Raw genomic sequence first — 21936 nt, forward strand, 5'->3', positions numbered from 1 at the left:
CTGGCAAACAAATACATTACATTAGCTACTTAAATGTGAAGTAAACTTAACTGAGGAGTAATAGAGAATGAAGACTTTTAACTTGAAAACGTGCCGGATACCTCTTTCCGGTTTCCCTGACTTACATTTTCTTATATTGTGTTATGATTGTTCACGACGCTCTCCTGAAAGGCCGTTTGGGGACATTTTTTTGTTTGTTGGTGAGATGAAACTACCAAAACTCCAAAAGGTTTTATTGTATGTCAAAATTGCAACACAGGATTTGTTCAAGCCTAAAATGTTAGTCCGTAATCGGAGCATGGTGTTTGTACGTTCACATATGAAATGTTACGTTTACGTTTCATGTTTCACGCATGGGTTTTCTTACGATCCTAACTATTACATAGGGAGTTTCTTACGATCCTAACGATACGTACGTTCAACTTTTTGGCAGTATCTCGCTCCATACATTTGAGTCCTTGTGTCTGCAATTCAAATTCGCTACAACGTTCTGCTGCATAGCCTAGGCGAACACCTTGCATAGCCTACAGTAGCTTAGAGAGTCTAACAGCTACAGATGTAGGATCTTAATTTGATTACTCTTTTGTTGGTGAGAATTTTCCTGCATGAGGTTTAAAAAGGCTTCTAAAGTGTGTAATTTCCACTTTAAAATGTCAGACTTGATTTGCTCTAATGAAAGATGTATCAACCCCTAAAAAAACATGAATTCTAATCCACATAGTAATAAAAATGTCCTGTCGCTGCAGGATTGTTTTCCTGCTGTTGAAAACCATTTCAAATTAAGATCCTACATCTATAGGCTTATATGACGAAAGGGAAGTTCAGAATAGGGGGGGACAAAAATCTGTGCATAATCGAAACTATTAACAACTTTATTCATGGTGATTTACTAACAGTAGTATTTCCAACTTTATGGCAAATATCCTTTTAATGACTGTAGGCTAGTAGGCTACATGAGCAGACCCAATAAAACAAATAATATTGGGATCCTGGAGACCGGGGGCTATGATTGTGTAGCTTGTGTCCCATGTCGAGCTGCCCTCCAAATTCGCAACACCTCTATTTTGCAGGCCATTATAACCCTACAGCGGCCCACTAGATTGAGTACCCATAACCTGAAGGCGAATAGTTACAGTGGGCTAGTGAAAGTAAATTAGACTATCGTGGGTGAAAAGAGCCAATAATGAGCCAACTTAGCTACTGTCGCCAACCATTGAACCACAGGAGGCCGCTGAGGGGAGGATGGAATGAAATAAAACACCTGGAAACCATCTGTTTGATGTATTTGATACTATTCCACTGATTCCGCTCCAGTCATTACCACAAGCCCGTTCTCCACAGTTAGGGTGCCACCAACCTCCTATGCATTGAACGTCTAACTGACATGTCCTGATACCAACGCCTGACTAACCTTTGCATGACACCTGCATCTTCAAAAATAGCATTGAGCTATATTGGTAATCTGCAGGCTTTTATAATACCATAAGCCTCTCAACTGCGACAAGGTCTACTCATTCCATTTTGATTCTATTTTCTTTATTTTAGGTTACAAAGAAGTCCTCTGCTGGCAACCGTAGGCTATATTCCGCTGTGTTGTTTTTTGGGCACCGTTGCATTTGATGTAAACCTCATGGCAATTACGCACTCCAATGGTGATTATATGCAACATGCATCAATCCCCTGTAGACTATGTAAGAATGCATGTATTATCACAATCATCTATATTAAATATATACATTTGAAGTTAGCCAAATACATTTAAACTCAGTTTTTCACAATTCCTGACATTTAATCCTAGTAACAATTCCCTGTCTTAGGTCAGTTAGGATCACCACTTTATTTTAAGAATGTGAAATGTCAGAATAATAACAGAGAGAATGATTTATTTCAGCTTTTATTTCTTTCATCACATACCCAGTGGGTCAGAAGTTTACATACACTCAATTAGTATTTGGTAGCATTGCCTTTAAATTGTTTAACCTGGATCAAACGTTTCGGGTAGTCTTCCACAAGCTGAATTTTGGCCCATTCCTCCTAACAGAGCTGGTGTAACTGAGTCAGGTTTGTAGCCCTCCTTGCTCGCACACACTTTTTCAGTTCTGCCCACAAATATTCTATAGGATTGAGGTCAGGGCTTTGTGATGGCCACTCCAATACCTTGACTTTGTTGTCCTTAAGCCATTTTGTCACAACTTTGGAAGTATGCTTGGGGTCATTGTCCATTTGGAAGACCCATTTGCGACTAAGCTTTAACTTCCTGACTGATGTCTTGAGATGTTGCTTAAATATATCCACATAATTTCCTTTCTCATGAAGCCATCTATTTTGTGAAGTGCACCAGTCCCTCCTGCAGCAAAGCACCCCCACAACATGATACTGCCACCCCCGTGCTTCACAGTTGGGATGGTGTTCTTCGGCTGGCAAGCATCCCTTTTTTTCCTCCAAACATAACGATGGTCATTATGGCCAAACAATTCTATTTTTGTTTCATCAGACCAGAGGACATTTTTCCAAAAGTACAATCTTCGTCCCCATGTGTAGTTGCAAACCGTAGTCTGGCTTTTTTATGGCAGTTTTGGAGCAGTGGCTTCTTCCTTGCTGAGCGGCCTTTCAGGTTATGTCAATATAGGACTTGTTTTACTGTGGATATAGATACTTTTCTACCGGTTTCCTCCAGCATCTTCACAAGGTCCTTTGCTGTTGTTCTGGGATTGATTTGCACTTTTCGCACCAAAATACGTTCATCTCTAGGAGATAGAATGCGTCTCCTTCCTGAGCGGTATGACAGCTGTGTGGTCCCATGGTGTTTATACTTGCGTACTATTGTTTGTACAGATGAACGTGGTACCCTCAGGCATTTGGAAATTGCTCCCAAGGATGAAATAGACTTGTGGATGTCAATCTTTTTTCTGAGGTCTTGGCTGATTTCTTTTGATTTTCCCATGATGTCAAGCAAAGAGGCACTGAGTTTGAAGGTAGGCCTTGAAATACATCCAGATGTACACCTCCAATTGACTCAAATGATGTCAATTGGCCTATCAGAAACTCTAAAGCCATAACATCATTTTCTGGAATTTTCCAAGCTGTTTAAAGGCACAGTCAACTTAGTGTATGTAAACTTCTGACCCACTGGAATTGTGATACAGTGAATTATAAGTGAAATAATCTGTCTGTAAACAATTGTTGGAAAAATTACTTGTGTCATGCACAAAGTAGATGTCCTAACTGACTTGCCAAAACTATAGTTTGTTTTCAAGAAATTTGTGGAGTGGTTGAAAACGAGTTTTAATGACTCCAACCTAAGTGTATGTAAACTTCCGACTTCAACTTTATATACATAAGGAATACATGCAAATAGGTTACTATATGATGAGAAATATGCTGTTGTGAAAAATACAAGGTCAACAGAGGCAAGGTTATATTTACTGCAGCTATGGCCAACTGTAGCTGTGATTAAATCTAAATCTGTGCAACCACTTAAGGGTAGCCTAAACTCCATCAGATATTTCACTGTTCCTTTCTTATAATTCACATATCTCCGCTGGCAACTTGCCTATCTCTTCCCCCTCTCTCTAGCTATTAAACGAGACGCCTATAGCTACTATATATTGACAATGAACAGCGACATAGTTTGAAACAATTTGTAAATATGAATAGGCTTAGGCCTGTTCAAGGTGGGAAGCATCGATTGATCCTCTTTCTTGCTGAATTGCTATAAAATAGGCTACAGTGTTGGCAATGAACTGGCGGGGAAGGTATCACACTGATGCATTACAAGAAAACGTATGGCTATGCAAATCATCCATGACATGGGTTCAGGGGCAGCCTTTGAGCCCGACAGGCACTTGCCATCCGTCTCGACGCAATCCTTGCATTAGGCTACATTCACAAGATAAGAAAGTGTAAATAAAACACATATTTGTTTTAGGTTGCAGCTAGTAGCCTTGTTGTCTTGCTTGCTAGCGTGCTAACATTAGCTAGCTATCCTTGCAGCTAAGTTATCTAGATAGCAACATGGCTAACTACCACCCATTGATAATAGCCATTATTGTGGCTAGCATGTCATTGTCACTATGTGTGTTGGTGGTTAGCTAGCTAGCCATGTAAGGTATCCGGGCCAGGCCCCCAGTACCCCCAGTCTGGAGAGTGAAGTCATGAACTCTGCTGGTAGGCTACTGCACAGCAACCTAGCAGTGCCAAAAGCCCTGGTCTGCCATAGAAAGCCTATGTAAATTACGATGGCTAGAACGGACAAACAAAAATGTTTTATACAGACATTTTGGCCTTTTAAAATTAGTTTATTATGATCAAGTTCGATCTCCACAGTAACTTATTTTACAAGTTTGCTACAAATCGAGAAATGTCATTACATAGTGATCCATTCTGACTACTACATTTGTCATCACGCAGGACCATGTGCTGACACAGACCAATCATGGGCTGGCAGGCTAAGAGGAGGATCCATAGACAATAAGACTTTCTCAGGCAACATGAAAACGACTACATCGACCATGATCCTCTGCTAGTTACGGACATTTTATTACGGACCATTATCCATAGCGATTGTTTTGGTGCCATTCAGCCCCATTCAGCAATATGGCACGCTTCGAATTGAAATACTTTTTGAAATACAAATTGAAATACTTGAGAGTTTTCCATAGGAATACGTGTATAACGTCAGGGCAATCAGTATCTACTGGTTTTAATGTCTATGATCTGGGTTAGCTCACAACATTAGCTAAGCTAACGTCAGCAAGTGAACAAGATAGCAAGCTAGCTAACATTAGCATTCTTGGTTATGACATATTTAAAGACCTAGGATTTTTTGCTATTTACTTCATCTGTGTAAATTAGGTTAACATTCATCTAAAAGCCAAAGTCAGCATGGGTCAAATTGTATTCTTCTTTTAGCTAACTATATTTGGTTAGATCACTCAGATGATGTATGAAAACAGAAATAGCCAAATATCCCAGTTCAATCACATAAAATGTATGTTTGCTGGGTAAACCTTTACAATAACTGGGGCCAGTGGTGGAAAAAGTACCCAACTGTCATACTTGAGTAAAAGTAAATATACCTTAATAGAAAATTACTCAAGTAAAAGTGAAAGTCACCCAGTAAAATCCTACTTGAGTAAAGGCTGTATTGTCAAACAGCTCTTACACTAAAAGGGCATTATTATAATTTTCACTGTGTTATTCCAACCTCATAGTGTGGAAATATATATAAAACACAGGACAATTTAGTTTTTGACTGCTCTGGGCCTCTAAGCAGGCCAGAAGCCAGTTCATACAATATTCTGCGTTCCGAGATTAATGCCTTTTCAACTCATGCAGTAGTCACAAGCATGTAAGCGTGTTGATACACTTGCCATGGATAATGTTAGCTTCAAGTCTACCTGGGCCTGCTTACCGCTTATTCAGCCATATTCGTTGATAGAACATCTTAATGTCATAAGGAGTTGGCCAGAGAGCAGAAACAGATGCATCAAAACAAAATAATAAAAAAAGAGAACTATATACAATTATATACCATATCCGGGGTGATAGAGAGAGAAATAAACCATCAGAGAAACTCTGTAATGACAATGTTACGGATAAAACCACAGAGCAAATCAATATTGTTTTTCCCCCACTTTTACTGACACCTCTGAGAATACTGTGTACTTCCTTTGCTTTTTCATTTCGACAAGAGACGTGGTGGAATAATCCTTTATCCTCTCTGGGGTTTTACATTGAATGCATGTTATACACATTTCATTATGATTTACTTCTATCAGGCATCTTTTCAGAATCACATCAAAGGCAGTCTGAGTGAAGAGATGACCTTTGCCCTGCAGAACCAGCAGAAAGAGGATCTTGTTCAGTTGTGTGTGTGTGTGTGGGAGAGAAAGAGAGAGCAAGAGAAGGAGAAAAAGTGTGCACTAATGTAATACCTTTTTAAAGAAATATGTTTTTTAGTGCAGTCATAAAAGCAGGAACCTTTTGAAATGGGGAATAGTTTGGACAGCATTAAGGGAAAATATTATTCAGATGATTATTCACTGGTGCAGCACAAAGTGAGCACAGCATTTTCCAAAACACCAGTCAAATAGGATAATGTCACTGCAACTTTGAGATGTGAACACTTTAGACTTGAGAAGTATAGCACATAGAGCAATGCATGGATGGATGGATCGCAACGTGCCTTTTCTATAAGCCCACAGACGTGCCAGAGGTTTTGAGTGATTGGTCGATTCCGACTGACACAATAGCAATACCGCAGTTATGAATACTTATAGAATGTCCCACATATTTTCTGGATCCGTTTAATTAAATACTTGAAAGATGTTGATTCTTGAAAGTCTGAATACATTGATTGGAAAGGATTAATGAAAAGATCTCTCTTTTTTTCTCTCTCTCCACCCATCTCTCTCCCAACTCTCTTTCTCTTCCTCTCGTTGCTTCCCTCCCACTTTCCCGTCCTCTGTGCTGTGATATGAGTCCCAGTCCTGACACAGCTGCCAGAAACTCTGGAGCTTTGGAACATCTGGGCCTAATGGTGAAAGGGTTCTGCAGACCAGACAGACATGGAGAGGGGGTTGGGGTATAGAGAAAGACAGGAGCTCTCCCCACTCACTCCACATTACACTATGAAAGCGAAGTGAAGGAGCCTACCATTTATTGTCCTGCATGCTCTATGAACACAGTCACACACATGCATACTGTATTATGATTAAAGTGTGTGAAATAATGCATGTGATCTATAGAACAATTCATCGGAATGATTTGAATTGCTCTGAGAGATGAAAGGTAAAGTAGTAAAACAAATCTAACATACCAATGCATTGTTTTGTCACTTCCTAACTGATGTGGTTGCTTTTGCAATTTCAAGAGCTGACTTTAACTTTAACTTTTTTATTGTTCTCTTTATTGTAAGTATCATATGCATCCAAATGACTTGTAAAAAATATATGAACTAATGGTTTCGCGAGGCCATTTCGTTCTAAAATCATCTTGTTTGCGAAGCAACTTTCATATATCCTGAATAGTGTGACTGCTCACAAGAGGATGACTATTGAATAAGACAGCACTAACTTATTCTAAGGCCTGTAAGAGCACAACAAGTTTAAAGATATGTTTCGTTTTTTCCATTTCCACTTTCCTGTAGAAATGAATGGAGCCTCGTGATAGAGCAGGTGGGGAAAGCTGAGGAACTTAATTTACCTCCTCAGATGTAGTCGTCCCCCCCCCTCCACTCCTAACACACTAACACATTTCCAATTAGCCCTGGAGCGATACAGTATGGCTAATCTGGCTATCAATACATTAATATTAGACTACCCTTTGTTTAAAGAAGTTTGTAAAGAAAATTGTAATTGCTCAGTGTATTTATCTGGGTAATAATGATAAGAATGCAGAGAAATGGCCAACGTGGTAGGCGACTTGCTGGGACTAAATGGAAGCAGAATCTTACAGAGCCGCTATGGATGCTTCTACAGTAAGGTGAGACTGGGAGCTTGCAAGAAGACAAGAGGAGCACACTCACTTGTCCAAAACGAAGTAAAGGTCAAACCCCCCATAGCAGGAGGACCCTGCCTCCCTCCTGTCAGGGCTTTGTCCTGCAGTGCCTGCCACCAGAATGGCCATCAGTGTGCAGATTTCTGCTGCAAGCATGGCCTGCCTGCAACTGCACAGAGACATTATTCCAGCTTCAGGAGAAGGCTGCAACGACAAAATTAACACATAAAAAAAATTCAGAACAAGTCCAAATGATCTCCTTTCAGATTGTTTCAAGTAGTTCCTGTGTTCCCCAGTACCTCACAATGCTCTAAAATGTAAGATTCCAGGCATGAAATATTCCCAGTCTGGATCAGCGTCCCATCTCCACAGCAGCAGTCCTGTGCTGGGAGACGGGAAGTGGAGCTGCTTGGCCTGAATCAGGAAGAGCTGTTCCAGGACAAACACACTCCCTCTCTCAAACACACACACACACTGGCAGAGGGGATACACTTTTGGCCCTCAATACTTTTTCTTTTTGTCTTTCTTGAAATTCTTTTTTTTTGACTGTTCCCTACATCAGCAATAGCGCCACTTAGTGGAAAGTGTGATATGACTACAGTGATCATGATTCCCCTTGAGTCTTTTGCCATCTTGTTCCTTTTCATATTAGCACACTTTTCAAAAAACTTTATGTAAAGTTTATAATAGCAAAAACTTGTAACAAATCCTGTCTGATGTACAATACGTTAAATTATGCAAACGTTTTAGTAGATAGGTCTTTCATATTTGTTGCTTCACATGTTTTGAAACAACACAGACATTAGAACTAGTCAATAGCAGCAGTTGAATTTAAACCTGTCACAATCAATCAAGGTCTGGCTAAATTGGTAAAAGTAATTGTTTTCCAATAGGTTGTAGTGATTACAGGTTTAACTTGTTACACACTCAAAGACACAAATCATTAATCAGAACAGAATCTTATTTTACACATAATTGTTATTTTAATTATATGCATTGTCTAACCTACAGGTGCTAATTATGTTGTTTATTTACAGAATATGTTTCTAAACCCTTCTACATTAATATGGATGCTACCATGATTACAGATAATCCTGATGAATCGTGAATAATGATCAGTGAGAAAGTTAGACGCACATCATACCCCCAAGACATGCTAACCTCTCTCCATTACAATAAAGGAGGTTAGCATTTCTTTAATGCATGATTCATTTAGGATTATCCGTAATCATGATAGCATCCACATGAATACAAGTGTTTAGAAACATATTCTAATTTACAATAAAAGTGACTGCAAAATGATACAATACATTATTTACTATTAATTTCTATTGAATAAGACAGCACTAACTTCTATTGGGCACAAAATAATCTGAAACACATCCAAAATAAAGAGCGAATGCATCCAACAAAATTGTAGAGTCACAAACTTGATGTAGTCATTGTGTGCGATAAATGTGTCATGGTTGTCAAAAGGAGAAGCGGACCAAAGTGCAGCGTGTGTCGTTCCACATTTTATTTAATCTGTGAAACTTTGCAATACATACATAAACTGAAAAAAACAAACCGTGACGCAGAGGAGAAACAAACACTACTCAAAAATAATCACCCACAAAACCCAGGAAGAAAAACCCCTACTTAAGTATGATCTCCAATTAGAGACAACGAGGACCAGCTGCCTCTAATTGGAGATCATCCCAAACAAACCAACATAGAAATACAAAAACTAGAACCTAAGAACATAGAAATAGAAAACATCGAAAAACACAAAACACCCCCTGTCACGCCCTAACCTACTCTACCATAGAAAATAACATCTTACTATGGTCAGGACGTGACAATATGGGACCAAATACTTAACCTTTTACTACTTTTATACATATATATAAGTGAAATTGTCCCAATACTTTTGGTCCCATAAAATGGGAAGACTATGTACATAAAGTGCAGTAATCTCTAAACGGTTCACCTGATATGGATGAAAAGCTGACAATCTGCACTTTAACCTCATAGTCATTATATAATTTCAAATCCAAAATACTGGACTACAGAACCCAAAATAAGAACAAATTGTGTCACTGTCCCAATACTTTTGGAGATCACGATGAGTTGAGGAGGGTCTGATGCAAAGTGCACATTGAATTCATGTGATACAGATCGCCTAAACATATCTCATAATAATGATTTACTATCTCACAACTCGTAGTCAGATTATATGTATTGCATGGTGGGAACGAGCTTCCATAGACAGCAATGTACAGTAGTTGGCAAGAGCACAAACAGATCTGGGACCAGAATGCTTTGCAGTTTTAACATGGTGACCAATAAATGAGTGTCCTCAGAGGTTGATGAATACCAGCATTCCAAATCACATCATGAGTCATACTGACCATTGTCTATTTTTTCAGTTCTGTATATCTTTATTGTCCCCGAAAAAATGAGTGCAGCATACAAACACATATAAAAACACACAACATAAAATAAAACCATATAATCCAACATACAGTTGAAGTCGGAAGTTTACATACACCTTAGCCAAATACATTTAAACTCAGTTTTCACAATTCTTGACATTTAATCCTAGTAAAAATTCCCTGTTTTAGGTCAGTTAGGATCACCACTTTATTTTAAGAATGTGAAATGTCAGAATAATAGTAGAGAGAATGATTTATTTCAGCTTTTATTTCTTTCATCACATACCCAGTGGGTCAGAAGTTTACATACACTCAATTAGTATTTGGTAGCATTGCCTTTAAATTGTTTAACTTGGGTCAAACGTTTTGGGTAGCCTTCCACAAGCTTCCCAGAATAAGTTGGGTGAATTTTGGCTCATTCCTCCTGACAGAGCTGATGTAACTAAGTCAGGTTTGTAGCCCTCCTTGCTCGCACACGCTTTTTAAGTTCTGCCCACAAATGTTCTATATGATTGAGGTCAGTGCTTTGTGATGGCCAGTCCAATACCTTGACTTTGTTGTCCTTAAGCCATTTTTCCACAACTTTGGAAGTATGCTTGGGGTCATTGTCCATTTGGAAGACCCATTTGCGACCAAGCTTTAACTTCCTGACTGATGTCTTGAGATGTTGCTTAAATATATCCACATAATTTTCCATCCTCATGATGCCATCTATTTTGTGAAGTGCACCAGTCCCAAATGCAGCAAAGCACCCCCACAGCATGATTCTGCCACGCCCATACTTCACGGTTGGGATGGTGTTCTTCGGCTTGCAAGCATCCCCCTTTTTCCTCCAAACATAACGATGGTCAATGTGGCCAATCAGTTCTATTTTTGTTTCATCAGACTATTTCTCCACAAAGTACGATCTTCGTCCCCATGTGCAGTTGCAAACCGTAGTCTGGCTTTTTTATGGCGTTTTGGAGCAGTGGCTTCTTCCTTGCTGAGCGGCCATTCAGGTTATGTCGATATAGGACCCGTTTTACTGTGGATATAGATACTTTTGTACCTGTTTCCTCCAGCATCTTCACAAGGTCCTTTTGGAGCAGGCGTTTTGGAGCAGTGGCTTCTTCCTTGCTGAGCGGCCATTCAGGTTATGTCGATATAGGACTCGTTTTACTGTGGATATTGATACTTTTGTACCTGTTGCCTCCAGCATCTTCACAAGGTCCTTTGCTGTTGTTCTGGGATTGATTTGCACTTTCGCACCAAAGTACGTTCATTTCTAGGAGACAGAACGCATCTCATTCCTGAGCGGTAAGACGGCTGCGTGGTCCCATGGTGTTCATACTTGCGTACTATTGTTTGTACAGATGAACGTGGTACCCTCAGGCATTTGAAAATTGCTCCCAAATATGAACCAGACTTGTGGATGTCAATTGTTTTTCTGAGGTCTTGGCTGATTTCTTTTGATTTTCCCATGATGTCAAACAGAGTTTGAAGGTAAGCCTTGAAATTCATCCACAGGTACACCTCCACCTCCAAATGAAGTCAATTAGCCTGTCAGAAGCTTCTAAAGCCATGACATCATTTTCTGGAATTTTCCAAGCTGTTTAAAGGCACAGTCAACTTAGTGTATGTAAACTTCTGACCCACTGGAATTGTGATACAGTGAATTATAAGTGAAATAATCTGTCTGTAAACAATTGTTGGAAAAATGACTTGTGTCATACACAAAGTAGATGTCCTAACTGACTTGCCAAAACTATAGTTTGTTTACAAGAAATTTGTGGAGTGGTTGAAAACGAGTTTTAATGACTCCAACCTAAGTGTATGTAAACTTCCGACTTCAACTGTATATACATAAGGAATACATGCAAGTAGGTTACTATATGATGAGAAGTGAAAATATGCTGTTGTGAAAAATACAAGGTCAACAGAAGCAAGGTTATATTTACTGCAGCTATGGCCTTGGGGCAATCAAGGTGTACCGGCAGCCCAAAAAACAGATTTAATTAAGAGAGGTTTGAGCATCACTTTTCATATGCTTTGTGTAGTGTAACAGATATCCACTCATCTAAAGCATTGCTCTTTTTTGTAGGGAGAACATGTTGTATTTGTGAATGTGTGAAAATAACTTACCTAATGTAACCCTGGTTCTATGATATTTTGAGTGAGGTCTCTCACTTTTGGGAACCGACCCCTTTTAGGGGCAGAGTCACGGATGATCCAATCACTCAATGTCTGTCGTATACAGATAGGAGCAAAGGCCAATAGAGGACCACCCCACTTCCCATATAAGGGGCCGTAGTCTGCTCCTATCTTCCCTTCTAAGTACATGTTCGTCTTCCTTACGCAAAGCGCGAAGGTTAACGCAGTGAGAGACCTCACTCATAATATCTTAGAACTAGGGTTACGTTAAGTAACCTTAAGTTATATTTCAATTACTCGTTCGGTCTCTCACTTATGGGGATATAGCCAACTCCCGTAGTGCTCATATACCCACTGAAGCCTAGTCTAGACAGGATCAACCCTCAGAAGTCCCGGGCACAGTGATGTCCAGTTGGTAGAACCTCATAAAGGTATGGGGAATACCCCAACATGCCACATTTCAGATCTCTTGAACAGAGATGCCTTTGAACAATGCCCATGTTGTAGCCATACCTCTGGTGAAGTGAGCCCTCAGGCCCTCCGGAGGTAAAAAAAAAAGAAAAGAAGGCTTTCCCCTTGTCCAATAGGACCTGTTGTTCTCTCATCCTGAAGAGAGTGGTGAGAATTAAACTGAGAGGGGGAACACTTAAAGCTGTTGGTCCATTGGTGTGCCGACGCGTTTACCCATGGTGGCGCATTGTTGCCTGTTAGTGAAAAGAACGGGCAGTGTGCGTTTTTACGCAATGCAAAGAGATCTACAGGGGCCTGTCCTTAATTGTCCCATATTTGGGCCATTATCTGGGGATGGAGTGCCCACTCCCTGTATAGGGTATTCCCCCTGGACAACAAGTCCGCTCCTGTATTCATTACGCCTGGGACATGGGTCGTGCGTAATGATAAGAGATGTGCTCTGTTCCACAACAGGAGTTTGTGGGCTAGTTTGTGCAGGCGCAGAGATCGGGCACCACCCCGGCGGTTGATGTATGCCATTGTATTGTATTGTATTGTATTGTCTGCTCTGGTCAGGACACTACAATTCCAGAGAAAAGGCAGAAATTGCTTTAGGGCTAAAAGCACCGTTGTGTGGGCCATAGTCCGTTCGTATCTCTGCCTTCGTAAACTGCGTCTGTCGTCAGTCATCACCTTCCTCAGGTGTGTTTGGGATCATTGTCATGCTGAAAGACCCAGCCACATTTCATCTTCAATGCCCTTGCTGATGGAAGGAGGTTTTCACTCAAAATCTCACAATACATGGCCCTATTCATTCTTTCCTTTACACGGATCAGTCGTCCTGGTCCCTTTGCAGAAAAACAGCCCCAAAGCATGATGTTTCCACCCCCATGCTTCACAGTAGGTATGGTGTTCTTTGGATGCAACTCAGCATTCTTTGTCCTCCAAACACGACGAGTTGAGTTTTTACCAAAAAGTTCTATTTTGGTTTCATCTGACCATATGACATTCTCCCAATCCTTTTCTGGATCATCCAAATGCTCTCTAGCAAACTTCAGACGGGCCTGGACATGTACTGGCTTAAGCAGGGGGACACGTCTGGCACTGCAGGATTTGAGTCCCTGGCGGCGTAGTGTGTTACTGATGGTAGGCTTTGTTACTTTGGTCCCAGCTCTCTGCAGGTCATTCACTAGGTCCCCCCGTGTGGTTCTGGGATTTTTGCTCACCGTTCTTGTGATCATTTTGACCCCACGGGGTGAGATCTTGCGTGGAGCCCCAGATCGAGGGAGATTATCAGTGGTCTTGTATGTCTTCCATTTCCTAATAATTGCTCCCACAGTTGATTTCTTCAAACCAAGCTGCTTACCTATTGCAGATTCAGTCTTCCCAGCCTGGTGCAGGTCTACAATTTTTTTCTGGTGTCCTTTGACAGCTCTTTGGTCTTGGCCATAGTGGAGTTTGGAGTGTGACTGTTTGAGGTTGTGGACAGGTGTCTTTTATACTGATAACAAGTTCAAACAGGTGCCATTAATACAGGTAACGAGTGGAGGACAGAGGAGCCTCTTAAAGAAGAAGTTACAGGTCTGTGAGAGCCAGAAATCTTGCTTGTTTGTAGGTGACCAAATACTTATTTTCCACCATAATTTGCAAATAAATTCATAAAAAATCCTACAATGTGATTTTCTGGATATTTTTTTCTCATTTTGTCTGTCATTGTTGACGTGTACCTATAATGAATATTACAGGCCTCTCTCATCTTTTTAAGTGGGAGAACTTGCACAATTGGTGGCTGACTAAATACTTTTTTCCCCCACTGTAGCTACTAACCCTAGGATAGAGACTTTGGCCTTTGGCGAAGTTGGAACAGGGTGAGGCAATGGCGGAATGATATGACTCACCCTTCAGATGGGAAGTATTATTTAAGAAGGAAATATGATTTATTCTGATACCCATATATACTATGTTCAGTGTGGGCACCAAACAGTATCCCCCCCCCCCCCCACAACCCTTTTGGGAATCAGGAAGTAAAGAGAGTAGAAGCCCTTTTGCTCAACAGAAAGGAGTTTTCCTCCTCTAGTATTCGAGCTAAGTCGCCATTTGCCATTGAAACCACCACTCTGTTGAATGAGGGGAGTTTTCTGGTGAACTGATGCCTGTAGCCTCTCGTAACCGTGGTCAGGACCCAGGACCCATGGACTGCCTGTGGGGCCAGGTGGCCACTGTTCATTTGACTCATATATTAATATCGTTGGAGTGGCTGTGGTTTAGGACCGTCTGCCCCAGTTTCTGTTTTGAGCATCTACTTGTGGATTAGCGGTATGCTGGGTCCCTGGTACTGACCTCTTCCTGCCAAGTAGGCACACTGGCTCGTGTAATGGGGAAATTTGTATTGTCTGTGTCAATATAACTGAGTATGTGACTAACCTTGTAAAACTGTCCTATTATAATCTCCTGTTCTTGGGAGTATCATCCTGTGTTGCAAACCAGCTTGCTCCTGTGTCCTTGTATGGATAAAAGGAGAACTAAAAGTCCCACCCAAGAACAGGAATCTATAAAGATATGTGCTTATCATCCAATGCTTCGGAATTCAGTGTGTCTACATTGCGCTGTGCAACTCTGTTATTCTCTCTGAGCTCAGAAAATAAAGAATCTTAGTTTGACTTGGACTCCAGCAAATCCTTATTTTATAATATCCACCACAATTGTGATTGTGGAAGTTGTGCCGGGACAGGATCCGGGTCGAAAGCCTCTCCTTCTGCCCTGCGCAGTTCCACACTCTGCCGCATAGTAGCGACAGTGGGGGCAAACAGTTCCTTTGGCTCAATGGGAGCATCTAGGAAGTCTGCCTTCTCCTTCTCTGTGAGGCTGGACAGGTTCAGCCACAGAGCTCGCTCACCCACCACTCGTGACGCACCCACAGCCTTGGATAGCTCCCCTGGAGGCGCAGAGGTTGAGGTTTGAGACTACAAAGATCTCTTCCCAGAGTAGTGAGTTTGGCTCGCTCTTGTCAAGGAGGTTGCCCATCTCTTCCAGTAGCTCGCCCTGACATGCCACTTTGTGGTGGATGGAGGCAGAAAACCGTTCCAACTTCTCAGGGAGAGTCAGGGCAGAGAGAGCAGAGGCACGGCGTTCTGGGTTCAAGGCGTTCTGAGTTGAGGTGGCTGTCCAGAGAGCGTTCTACGACTGGAGGCTGGAAGAACCCCAGATCCTTCATATCGTGCAATACCATGGCAGTGGTGTCCCTGGCTAGGGCTTTGCCAGATATGGGCTTGTCCCAGTTGCATTTGGCCTACAACAAGCAGGCTGGTATGGCTGGGATACGTTGTTTTCCCGGGGTGGTACGGGACAGAAGCCTCCTTCCCTCGAACCTGTCCCTCTTAGCATTCTGGTCTCCCAACAGAGCAGGCCCGTCAATTTTGAGTTCCTCCTCCACCTCCTCTTCTCTATGGAAGAGACGCAGTATATCGTCCTCATTCTCGTCTATGACCAAGTCATCTTCCCCTAATGCTAGGTTGTCAAACCACATATACGGGGGGAGAATGTCCATAACCTCAGCCCAGTTGTGCTCAGTATGGGCAAGTAGGGGTTGTTGAGTTGTCTGTTCACCCAAAAGCTGGGAGGACGATGAGCGTGCAGCCTATCGTACCCGACGTTTGAGGCCAGAATTTGCCATAGCTCGAGTATTGACACTCGTGCTATGCGTGTGCTTTTCGATGCTGTAACCGTGTGGCTAGTAGACTGTTGTTAGACAGCTAGTGTTCCCTTTGGTAGCCTAGCTATAGCAAACATGTTGTTAGCTAGCTAGTGTTCACTTTGGTAGCCTAGCTATAGCAAACATGTTTTTCGCTAGCTAGTGTTCACTTTAGTAGCCTAGCTATAGCAAACATGTTGTTAGCGGAAGAGAATGTGCGTCCTTCGTAGCTGTCAAAAATGTTATTTTTCCACCTAGGTGGGAATAAGCACCACAAAGTAGGTAGCTAAGTGGGCAAGAGCTAGCCATGGTCTCCAGACTGAAAAGTTTTCTTCATTGTGAGCTCAATGAGAAGTTGCTTTCTTACGTTTGGTGGAGTCCTTGACGATCCACCTGTGAACAGGTTAGCAGGAAAGCAGATGTCCAAGTTGATCGAATCTGTAAGAGAGATAAAAGAAGTGAAGATAGGCGTGAACAATGGGCCCATATTGAAAGTGGAGTGGTCCACTATTGGCCGTTGCTCCTGTCTGTCTACGACAGACGTTTTGTGATTGGACCTTCCTTGACTCTGCCCCTAAAAGGAGACACTACCCATAAGTGAGAGACCTAACAAGTAATTGAAATAGAACAGGACTTTGCCACCCTCTTAGATGTCCACTGGTATACAGTCAAAGTAAAAGTTGTCAAAAATATAAATAGTAAAGTACAGATACCCCAAAAAACGACTTAAGTAATACTTAAACGTTTTTTTTTTTTTACTTAAGTACTTTACACCACTGCTGGTATCTATACTGTACAGTCACATCTGTTAACTACTATGTTACTTGTTGATTTCAAGTCTCTTGGGACTCTTTATAACTCTCCTTGTAGATGATCATACATACAGTAGCTTACACTCCATTTACATGTTTCTAGACAGATCTGGAAGTGTCTAATTCACTTGTTGATGTGTCATTATTCAGGATAATGAATAGGCAACAGTCTTATAGTGGTGGGGAAATAGATTAGGCTATTTCAAGGAACTATAGACTGATCATCGAATTTCATTTAAATTGTTCTGTAGGCTTACTATAAATCCAAATGTAAAGCATGAATTTACATAAATATCATTTTTTTCATCCTGTAGTATAGGCTGCACTTATTGGTTGCACTATCATGTGGTACAGTAGCCTAATCATTGTAAAGTATGAGTGATGCTGATGCGGGTCTAGAGACAGACTAGAGTCATTACGAGGCACAGTAGAGCGTACCTGCTGCACAGACAAGACCGGACAAAATAACCATTGTGGAGCTCTTCCAAAGGTAAGTCCCTCTCTGACAATAGTCATCCTGCAGATTTCTATGAAATGGGAACTTTGGTCTTCTCAGTCGTATGAATTTCATTCACCATTCTCGCTGAGTTTATACTGTAAATTCTTACAGTAAAGCAATTGTTTCAGCAAGAAAATAAGTGCCATTTGATAAAGTTATAGTAAAATATAATAACAATAAATCATGATGGAGGGGTTTTGTCCAAATGTCAACCTTTCCTGAATGAGTATGGTTATGATGACATTTGTTTTGAGGGAATGTTGTTGTGTATGGCTTTATCGTTTTCGAACTGTGTTCAAATACATCTGTATTTGATTATTTGTTAGGATTTTCAAATAATTTCCTATAAATAGCCTACTACCAAATACTTATTTCAAATACTATTTTCAAATACCTGGGTTAAATGCATGGGAGTGTATTTGAGTCCGTGTATTTGAGTATTTCCAAATACATTCCAATATTCAACTATTTGACTTTACAAATAAAAAATATCTAAATACTTACTCCCAAATGTCTTTCCAATACCTTCAATAGTATTTTAACACAGGTCTGATCGTTTTCCTTTTCTATTCTTTCCTTTTCTTTAAAAAAAATCTGTCTGTATCTGCAAAGTTTTTAATGGCAAAATGTACACTATACCTCGTTTTTCTAATGTGATTCCACTTGGAAGGGGACTTGTGAAAATGGAGATTGCGTCACTGAATGAAACTGCTGTGAACAGCAACATGCACGGCGTCGCTATGGACAGCGCCACTATGCACAGCGTCGCTGTGGACAGCGCCAACCGCACCTATATGCCTTATTACCTGCATTCCACCGGCATGGCCATCAGCTACATCCTATGCTATGTGGTGGTTCTCCTGCTCTGTGTCGGGGGGAACGTGCTGGTCTCCCTGGTGGTCCTCCGGAACCGCAACATGCGCTCTGTCACTAACCTCTTCATCCTCAACTTGGCCATCAGTGACCTGCTCATTGGAGTGTTCTGTGTTCCAACGACTTTGATTGACAGCCTGATATCAGGTGGGGAGTTTTGCTTGTTATAGCCTGGACTCATTATTGGGACGCTTGTCGTGACAAATTATAGTTATTACTGGTGCATACATTTGTTGCTTTGGGAATGAGTGTTGAGAACTGTTCTGCAGTCCTTTTGTCTGCATCATTAAATCCAGCCAGCTAAATTGCTTTGATTTAACATTTTCTTAACCTCTTGGAAACTTAGCATAATATTGTAATAGTGCTTGTATTTTGATTCAAATGGGACTTTTTTTGTATTTATCAAAGGTTTCCCTGTGGAGTGGAGTGAAAACGCTGAATTTCAATCAACTTGGTGTTGATAGGATTTAAAAAGTGAATATCTATGACATGTATGCGTTTTCCCACCTTTTCACCCCTTTGCTCCTTTCACATATATTTACACTGAGTATACAAAACATTAAGAAAACCCCAAAATACACAGTGAAACAACAAGTCAATAGTTTCCTTCTTAATCCCTGCCAGCTATATATATATATGTAACCTGGTCCCAGATCTGCTCGTGCTGACTCCATTGCTGTCTTAAGCCAAACATGTTTGGCATGACAATTCTTTAATGAGTTGGCGAGGGAGAGCAGAAACAGACTGTCAACCAGGCTACTGCTTGTGTGTAATGGAGTTTGTCTTTTCAGGATGGCCATTTGGCCAGATTACATGCACCATGAGCAACCTGGTCCAGGGGATGTCAGTGTCAGCATCAGTCTTCACTCTGGTGGCCATAGCTGTTGACAGGTAATACACCCCCAGTGGGCTAGTCTGATAGACCACCACACTAGCCTTGTCCCACATCTGGTTGTGCTCTTGTGAATTTCATTGCTTTAAGTGTCAAGCCATACATTTGTAAAGGGTCCTCTTTCATCATGTTCAGCGTTTTGTTATTGGGCAGCCTTAGTGATGGTAAAGAATGGATGACCAAAATAATGGTCTATTACCACCTCAATGATGGTAAAGAATGGCAATGGACTGGAAAAGAATAGGGAATCAATTAATGGCTGACAGCAATGTTTAACTGCTTAAATAATACAGGGACTATATTGCATACCATATTGCATTTTGTGATAATAATTTTGCACAAATAATCAATGAGTAATATTCACAATTCCGTTGGTGCCATCGGAAGGGTGATGTCTATCTTTCTTTCTCTATCTCTCCCCCCCTTTCTCAGGTTCACAGGTATTGTGTACCCCTTTAGACATCGGATAAGGCCTGTGACTGCTCTCCTCACCATCCTTTTCATATGGGTGCTGGCGTTTGCAGTCATCTGCCCCTCGGCCGCCAACCTGACTGTCATCCAGCTGGAGGACACCTACATGCTCCAGGACAACCAGACCTACCCTGTCTTTGTCTGCTTCGAGAACTGGCCTCGACCCGAGATGCGTCGGGTCTACACCATGGTCATCTTCGTGCACGTGTACCTGGCCCCCCTGGGCATCATCAGCATCATGTATGGCTGCATCGCTGCCAAGCTCTCTATCAACCTGAGGCAGGTGAGGCTGGCAAAAGTGCGAAGGGCCCGCTCCCAACGCCGGGTTAAAGTGATCAAGATGCTGATCATGGTGGCTGTGCTCTTCATGGTGTCATGGCTACCTCTGTGGACGTTAATGCTGCTGACTGACTACAGGGATCTGGACACGCAGCAGATTGACTTCCTCAGCAGCTACCTGTTCCCTGTAGCCCACTGGCTGGCCTTCTTTAACAGTGGGATTAACCCCATCATCTATGGCTTCTTCAATGAGAACTTCCGCAGGGGGTTCCAGGCTACAGTGGCCTGCAGGTCCTGTTCACAAACAATAACAACAGTTATGGTTAATACACGCTTTAACTTTCCGCCTCCTAACAGAGTATTCAATGATAACCCTGAGTCATCTGGTGGGAAGAAAGGCCATTGCTCCAAGGGCACTCCCAAGATTATCCCACATGGATCCCATGGAATCATCCTGGATGACAGGAATGTTGCTCCCAACAGGGTGATTGGTGCCTGGGTGGAGTGACTGTAATTAGGGCTATGACGATTATGGAATTTTGGGCAACGATTGTCATGCAAATTGTCATGTTTTTTTTTTGTCATAACAATTAAGGGCGGGGTTCTACTAAGCTGTTGCATAGAATTGTTTTAAGATGTCATACCATGGATCATTTAGCTATTTGATTTTGAATTGTAGGACCCCTGTATGTATAAAAAATATATGACATTTATTTTAATGAAATTGAATTTGACTTTACTGCTAGTAGCCTATAGAAACACATTGAATACCACATTCATAAATGGCAAAACATATTCCAAAAATAAATCAAAAGTCAGTATGATTTGAGGTGTCTGAAATACATCTGAGAGAAACAAAAAGCATCAAGAACAAAAAATCAGGAACAAAAATAATTATAAAATCTTTTGACATGTGCCATTCTGCTTGTAAAATGATTACCAACATTACCCACTTCATGTATAAAAAAAAATGCTATTGGGTAAACTGTTGGTTACACGATTAAATGATCATTGTGCCAGCCCTAAATCTAATACAACACTTTTGGGATGTATTCATCACAACATCTTTACCATAACCTTAACCTCACCCCTAACCATAAGCCGAACGCTAACCATCATTCAAGACCAAATAGCTAATTCCTTATTCATAAGACTGTGCAGCATGCCATGGCCATCTAGTGAAAATATGGGAAAGGGGAAGGAAGTTTTAATTTGCCAGTGTGCAGAAAATGGCTGCTAGAGGGCGCCAAATCTATTAGTTTTTCCCTGGTTACACAGAGGAATTTGTATGCTGATGAGATGTCCATGCTGGATATCAGATTCATTCCCAGCATGTCCTGATTACCCTGGAGATGCACCATGGACAAGTGCACACCATCAGATTCCATCACACTCAGTTTGCATTCACATCATGATCTCTCCCTTGGCTAGAGGTTTCCCTTTTGGAGTAACACCTCCTGTTGATTGACTTTAGGACGATAAGATACAATCTAAACCTTATACCATCAATATCAATAGGATCACACAAACACATGCACGCACACATGCACACACTCATTCTCTCTCTCTCTCACACACACACACACACACACACACACACACACACACACACACACACACACACACACACACACACACACACACACACACACACACACACACACACACACACACACACACACACACACACACACACACACATACATACATATACATGTGTGGATATACACACATCAAACAGCCTCCAAAGCCGTTATATGTAAATGTGGTTGTGTGAGTTGGTCCTCTGGGCCTGTGAAATGACATTCAAACTGATGAGAGTATTTCTGGTTTACAGGAAGACACATGATGAGACGTCAGTCATTGAATGGTTCCCATTTGGGTGCAGTTAGTGCTTTATCTGAGTTGATAACCCCTTTTCTGTC

The 21936-nt window shown here is 41.3% G+C and overlaps 2 protein-coding genes across 2 annotated transcripts in view; one reads left to right on the top strand and one right to left on the bottom strand.

The window, feature by feature from the left end:
* Positions 1-7957, bottom strand: part of antxr1b (ANTXR cell adhesion molecule 1b) — a 33288-nt gene extending 25331 nt beyond the window's left edge. Inside the window, exons 1-2 of the mRNA XM_045690095.2 lie at positions 7800-7957; positions 7529-7704 (exon numbers count right to left, since the gene is read on the bottom strand). Coding sequence (XP_045546051.2) covers positions 7529-7683 — 155 coding nt within the window. The 5' untranslated portion in view covers positions 7684-7704; positions 7800-7957. The remainder of the gene's footprint in view (positions 1-7528; positions 7705-7799) is intronic.
* A 10279-nt stretch (positions 7958-18236) lies between these two features.
* On the top strand, positions 18237-20519 carry npffr1l1 (neuropeptide FF receptor 1 like 1). The gene is made up of 3 exons (XM_014133393.3): positions 18237-18516; positions 19161-19260; positions 19694-20519. The coding sequence occupies exons 1-3, from the start codon at positions 18237-18239 to the stop codon at positions 20517-20519; spliced, it is 1206 nt and encodes a 401-aa protein (XP_013988868.1).
* Positions 20520-21936: the final 1417 nt, after the last annotated feature.

The sequence above is a fragment of the Salmo salar genome, chromosome 01 (genome assembly GCF_965601325.2).
Source record: "Salmo salar chromosome 01, fSalSal1, whole genome shotgun sequence".
NCBI classification, from domain to species: domain Eukaryota; kingdom Metazoa; phylum Chordata; class Actinopteri; order Salmoniformes; family Salmonidae; genus Salmo; species Salmo salar.